Genomic DNA, 6562 nt, shown 5'->3' on the forward strand with positions numbered 1-6562 from the left:
TTTTTTTTTTTTTTTTTTTTTTTGGGGGGGGGGGGGGGGGTTAAATTGTATAGTATGATAAAAAAATATTTTTAGAAATAATGGTTCTTTTATTATTAGAAAGTTAAGATATTAGATTATTTATACTTGTATAATCATGTTAGAAGCTTTATTTTCTATGAGTTTCTTTAATCATGTTTGTAATTATTTCAAACTATTGATGTATTTTTATAATTTTGTGTTATTTTATTATTGTACTATATTGTAAATTACAAATTTAAAGATCTATAGGACTTACGCCCCACGTCTCTAGTTTAGGAGGTGGTTACTTCTTCTTAATTTAGCATATCTTTTACTTATCTTTAGATATTCTAAAATAATTTGTAAAGCACCAAATATATAATTGTTGATAAAATTATGTAAAAACGGTTTTAAATATACTGGAGTTGTGTGAAATATTTATCATAAATACAATAATTTATGTACATAAAATTTATTTTGTCTAAATAGTGATACTGATGTTTAGACATGATCTACAAATCTGAAATATTCGTAAATCATTAATATGATTCTTGAAGGATTAATATTGAATTTAATTTGATTCTATTTTTTTTAATGGTGTAGGGGCTTGTAAATTAATTATTTTATTGTCATAAACTTATTAGTGTTTCACATGGGATAATAAATTTAGTCCATGTACACATTGTGGATTTTCTTATTGACATAAACTTATAAATGATTCACATGGGATAATAAAGTTTAGTCCATGTTCACATAGTGTAATGTTTGATATTTTGATGGGCACGTAATGTAAAAAGGAGAGGCGGCTGTTTCTTTCCAACTAATAAAGGTAACTTGCAAATTGGCGCAATTTTACTTTTAATAAAATAATACAATAAAAAATTAGACAATTAGTTGAAAAACAATCTCAATCATTCATGTTTATAACTTCATGTGTCAGTCATCTAGATGTGCATTGAAAAATACTATAGTTAAGCTTACTGGAGCAACGCAAAATCCGACTTGAATCTTAATAACTTATGCAATAAGTTCGATCGCTAAACGTTAAAAATTAAAAACCGGGCTATTTGAATTAAAAATTGTGTAATTTCTTCGTATTGCATGTCCAGTAGCTTGTCAATTAAGAAATGACTTTTGAATATATTTCCACAACTTTTAATGATTCTCTACATAGTATAAAACTCTACCCTGAACAAGTTCATTAATAACCAAACAAACAACTGAAATCTTTTAGCTTTCAAGATGTTTCCAATTAGAATACTTTATTTCCTACAGTTTTTCACTCTCTTCACAGTTTCTTTTGCTTCCATTGAGGAAGCAACTGCTCTCCTCAAATGGAAAGCTACTTTCCTAAGCCAAAATAATTCCTTATTGACTTCATGGACATTAAGTAGTGATGCATGCAGGGATTGGTATGGAGTTATATGCTTTAATGGTCGGGTAAACAAGTTGAATATTACAAATGCTGGTGTTGTTGGTACACTTCATGATTTTCCATTTTCATCTCTATCGTTTCTTGAATATGTTGATCTTAGCATGAATCAACTCTTTGGTATCATACCTCATGCAATAGGAAACCTCACTAATCTTGTCTATCTTGACTTGTCGATCAATCATTTTTAAGGCAAAATCCCACCTCAAATCGGCTCACTATCAAAGGTTGAGACCCTCTTCATCTTTGACAACCATTTAAATGATGTCATTCCCTTTGAAATAGGGAAGATGAAGTCACTTGAGGTTTTACTCTTAGATAGAAACAATCTTTCTGGTCCAATTCCAACAACACTAAGTGACTTAACTGAGCTCAAAACTTTGTACCTTTATTCTAATCAACTTTCTAGTTTTATTCCTAGAGAGTTGGGAAATTTGAAAAGCCTCACTTTTTTGGATTTATCAATTAATCATCTTACTGGTCCTATTCCTAGTGAGTTGGGGAATCTGATAAATCTCACAGAGATAGATTTATCTAAAACTCAACTTACTGGTTCAATTCCGATTACTATAGGTAACTTAACTGAGCTCAAAATTCTATACCTATTTTCTAACCAACTTTCTGGTTTTATTCCTAGAGAGTTGGGAAATTTGAAAAGCCTCACTGATTTGGATTTATCCACTAATCATTTTACTGGTCCAATTCCTGGTGTGTTGGGGAATCTGATAAATCTCACAAAGATAGATTTATCTAAAAGTCAACTTACTGGTTCAATTCCGATTACTATAGGTGACTTAACTGAGCTCAAACTTCTATACCTTTTTTCTAACCAACTTTCTGGTCCCATACCTAGTGAGTTGGGTAATTTGAAGAACCTCAATGGTCTGTCCTTATACGAAAATCAACTTACTGGTCCAATTCCTGCTTCTTTTGGCAATTTGAGAAGCTTGCAATTTTTGTATCTCAATGCCAACAAACTTACTGGTCCAATTCCTGCTTCCTTTGGCAATTTGAGAAACTTGCAATTTCTGTATGTGAGTGTCAACAAACTTTCTGGTTCTATTCCAAAAGAACTTGCATATTTAGATAACTTGGAAGAGCTGATAATAAGTGAAAATCAGTTTTCAGGTCATTTGCCTGAGCATCTTTGCCAAGGTGGGAAACTTGAGAACTTCACGGTGAATAGTAACAAGTTGTCTGGGCCAATACCAAGAAGCATGTCCAAGTGCTCGAGTTTCAAAAGGGTTCGCTTTGATAACAACAGTTTTACTGGAAATTTATCTGAAGCTTTTGGTATCTATCCGGAGCTGCAATTTATTAATTTGAGCAAAAATGATTTTCATGGTGAACTCAGTAGCAACTGGGGGAAATGCAAGAAGTTGACTGATTTTCGAGTAGCCAGAAATAGAATTAGTGGTCACATACCACCAGAGATTGGAAATCTCAAAGGTCTTCAAGGACTAGATCTTTCAGCAAATCATTTGGTTGGGAAGATCCCTAGGGAACTTGGAAAATTGACCTCTCTAGTTAATCTTTTTCTGCAAAACAACCAGATTTCTGGCAATATTCCTATGGAACTTGGATCAATGACAAAGTTAGAATCCCTTGATCTATCAAAAAATATGTTGAATGGGTCGATCCCAACGTTTATAAGAGATTACATACACTTGTTTCAGTTGAACCTGAGCAACAACAAATTTGGCCAAAATATTCCAATGGAGATAGGGAAGATAACTCAGCTTATTGTACTTGATTTGAGCTATAATCTTCTGGTTGGAGATATATCCCCTCAGTTAGCCAATTTGAAGGTCTTGGTAAACTTAAACCTTTCCCACAATGGCCTATCTGGGCGCATTCCTAAAGAAGTTGAAAGTTTGACTGGTTTGCAGGATGTCGTATTGTCATACAATGAGTTGGAAGGTCCAATCCCCAATAATAAAGCTTTTATGAATGCTTCATTAGAAGGTAACAAAAGTCTTTGCGGCAATGTATCAGGACTCCAGCCCTGTGAAAGACCATCTCCTGTGGTGAACAAGCACTCAATGGCGCAAGTCATCCTCATCACTGTACTTCCTGTTATGGGAGTACTACTACTGCTATGTGTTTTCATTGGTGTTCTCTTTATGTGTAATAAAAGAAGGAGAGTTAGAGACGTTGAAAGAAGGGATGGTGATGGTTGGCTTTCAATATCCATGTTAGATGGAAAGGCATTGTACAGGGACATCTTAAATGCCACAGAAGAGTTTGATGCAAAATTTTGCATCGGCCAAGGAGGACACGGAAGCGTTTACAAGGTAAACCTTCCATCATTAGGGAATATAGCTGTGAAGAGACTTCATTCTTCATATCAGAATACACATCCTAAAAGCTTCATGAATGAAGTAAGGGCATTGACTGGGATTAAGCACCGAAACATTGTGAACCTCTATGGCTATTGTTCGAAAGCACAACATTCACTCTTGGTTTACGAGTATGCGGAGAGGGGGAGTTTGTCTAGTACTTTGAGTGATGAAGTTGAGTCCAAGAAATTGGATTGGTTTAAAAGGGTGAATATCATCAAGGGTGTTGCTTTTGCTTTATCTTACATGCACCAGGATTGTTCATCGAGACATATCAAGCAGTAATGTTTTGCTTGATTCAGAGTATGAAGCTCATGTTGCAGACTTTGGCATATCAAAGCTTCTCAATCCAGACTCATCCAATTGCACAACGCTTGCAGGGACATATGGTTATGTTGCACCTGGTAATTAAGTTTAAAATATTTCATGAACTAAAGCCAAACACTCCATTGTTTATATCTCATTTACACGTTTATATTGTTTTGGAAATTGTATTGTTCAGAGCTTGCATATACTATGAAGGTTACGCAAATGTGTGATGTATATAGCTTTGGAGTATTATCTTTGGAGATAATCAAAGGAAAGCATCTTGGGGAATACATTACCGTGCTAGTAAATTCATCGACTATAGATCATGAGCAACTTAGTGATTTGTTGGATGAACGCCTTCCATATCCTGAAGATAGAGTAAAAGAGGTTTTGATTTTTATCATCAAGCTAGCATGCTCTTGTTTGCTTGAAACTCCAAAATCGAGGCCCACAATGCACTTCATCTCTCATAAGTTATCATCGATGGATGTACGTCCATCTACTCATGTAAAGCTAGTTCAATTCTTTAATCCGTGATATATATTTAAGGTGTCTTTGTATGAAAATGAATAACCTCTGACACCAAGTGTTTGTCAAGTAAGTTATTTTGATTAGAAGGTCCATGAAAAAATTATTAGTAGGGTTACTATTGTATGTATTGTCAGGGTGCTTATCTGATTTTATTATATTAGAGTGATGTAGAAGATAAATGTTTTTTTTTCCAGTTGAAAGATGGAAATCTTATGTATAGCTTATGCATATGTAATTTACTACATAAGGAGGAACTGTCTATGTGATAACGCTCAAACTACTCTCCCAAACAAATTTAAAGAGTAAGCGTGTAATGACTCGAAAAATTATTTTTTTGGAAATTATCATAAAAACTATCGTTTTATCCCTTCCGATTGTGATTCCGAGTCATTTATAATCAGTCGGTGAAGTTGGTTTGAAAATTTTAAACTATTCGATAACTACGATTATTTAATTGATGGGTATATATTAAATAATTTATTTATTTAGTTGGTGGTCAATGGGCCGAGTCTAAAATATTTTTTTAAGACCCTATACCTTTTGACCCATACATATATTAAAATAGATTAGTAGAATTTACCACTTTTACTACCTAATCAATTTAAAAAAGAAAATAAAGCGGAGGAAGACTCTAACCTTGCCTGCGGCATCGAACGAAAAGGGACGAAAGATTTCAGGTAAACATTTAGACCAATCTTCAATTCCTTGGTGGCATACATTAATCACTTTATATAAAGTAATGTTATTATAATAATATTGGATTTGAAAGCAAAGGTAGTTGCTGGCATTATATTAGATGGACGAGTGACTTTATGGACCTTCAGGGACAAATTTTGATTGGTCAAGAACTTAAGGTAGTCATAGGTAATCATTAAAAAAAATGGTAAAGATGAATGTAAAAGATTTGAGTGTTGCTACGTTTTCAGAGGTTACAGGTAGTATCGATTTTAGTTTTAAACTTATTTCTTTTTACGTTCATTAGACTACGATTTAAGTTCTTATATATTAGTATATATAATTAAATTTTGAATGTATTATATTATATGAAAACTATAAGGATCGTATTGTTGGGAGAAATTAGGAATTAATCCTAGGCTTGAAACTTAGGAACTTGATTATTGATTCAGGTGAGTTTTTGGGTCCAGGCTAAACCTATAGTAATATGAGTGTTGTTAGTTTCAAAATCTTATCGTGATTATGTACTTGAATAGATTGCATTGGTTTGGAAGCTCAACGAAAAGGGAAGGCTCAAGTCCCGGAGTGAATTGTTGATTAATTGAGGCAAGTTGATTTCTAAACCCTTGTGTATTTCCTTGTGGTATGTGTTGGGGAGTAATGAGACTTGGTGATGGGTTGACTTGTCCATGTTGAATAATTCTAACGATGAAAAAAGGGTAATAAAAGGTAATGTGATTAATTGTTGGTGTGTGATGTGTTGAGAATGATTTTGAAAGGCTTATTGATTCATTGTTGGTTTTGTATCATGATTGTGTTGTTGTGAATTGTGCAATGTTATGAAAATGGTCATCTCCTCATTATTGTGAACATGTCATTTGCATTATTTTGATACATGATTGTGACAAGTGTTATGTGAATTGAGAAAGAATAAAAAATTAAAGAGGATGTACCATTTCGGGGAACATGTCGCGCGCCGCGATGGATACTATATATCAAGGGACGTATCGCGCGCCACGATGGATACTATTATCGAGGGACGTGTCACACGCCGCGACGAATGCATGGACAGATATGTCCCCCATGGGTCCCGGACTCAGAGACAGCGGGTGTGTATCGTTAGGTCAGACATGCATCACTATACTTGACATTGCATTCCACTGCATTGCACATCTTTATCATTGATGAACTTGATCTTGTGAGTGCCTTTCTGTGAATATTGAGTTGTTATTGAGAATATGTAATCAGTTAGAGTGTTGTTGTTGAGTTGTGTGCT

General features: G+C 34.1%; 2 protein-coding genes across 2 annotated transcripts; both read left to right on the plus strand.

Annotated features, from left to right (window-relative positions):
* Positions 1–1722: 1722 nt before the first annotated feature.
* On the plus strand, positions 1723–3135 carry LOC107061734 (probable leucine-rich repeat receptor-like protein kinase At1g35710; the record flags this gene model as incomplete). The annotated part of the gene is made up of 1 exon (XM_015311507.1): positions 1723–3135. A coding segment is annotated over exon 1 (1413 nt), but the record flags the coding sequence as incomplete, so codon positions are not given.
* Positions 3132–4610, plus strand: LOC107061739 (probable LRR receptor-like serine/threonine-protein kinase At4g08850). The gene is made up of 2 exons (XM_015311512.1): positions 3132–4175; positions 4274–4610. Exon 1 carries the CDS (start codon positions 3148–3150, stop codon positions 4054–4056), a length of 909 nt encoding a protein of 302 aa, XP_015166998.1. The 5' UTR covers positions 3132–3147; the 3' UTR covers positions 4057–4175; positions 4274–4610.
* Positions 4611–6562: the final 1952 nt, after the last annotated feature.

This window comes from Solanum tuberosum, unplaced genomic scaffold (assembly GCF_000226075.1).
Source record: "Solanum tuberosum cultivar DM 1-3 516 R44 unplaced genomic scaffold, SolTub_3.0 scf00162, whole genome shotgun sequence".
Lineage (NCBI taxonomy): Eukaryota > Viridiplantae > Streptophyta > Magnoliopsida > Solanales > Solanaceae > Solanum > Solanum tuberosum.

Excerpts from the sequence above, each read along its gene's own strand:
- LOC107061739 (XM_015311512.1), top strand. The coding sequence starts at position 3,148 with ATGGAGATAGGGAAGATAACTCAGCTTATTGTACTTGATTTGAGCTAT.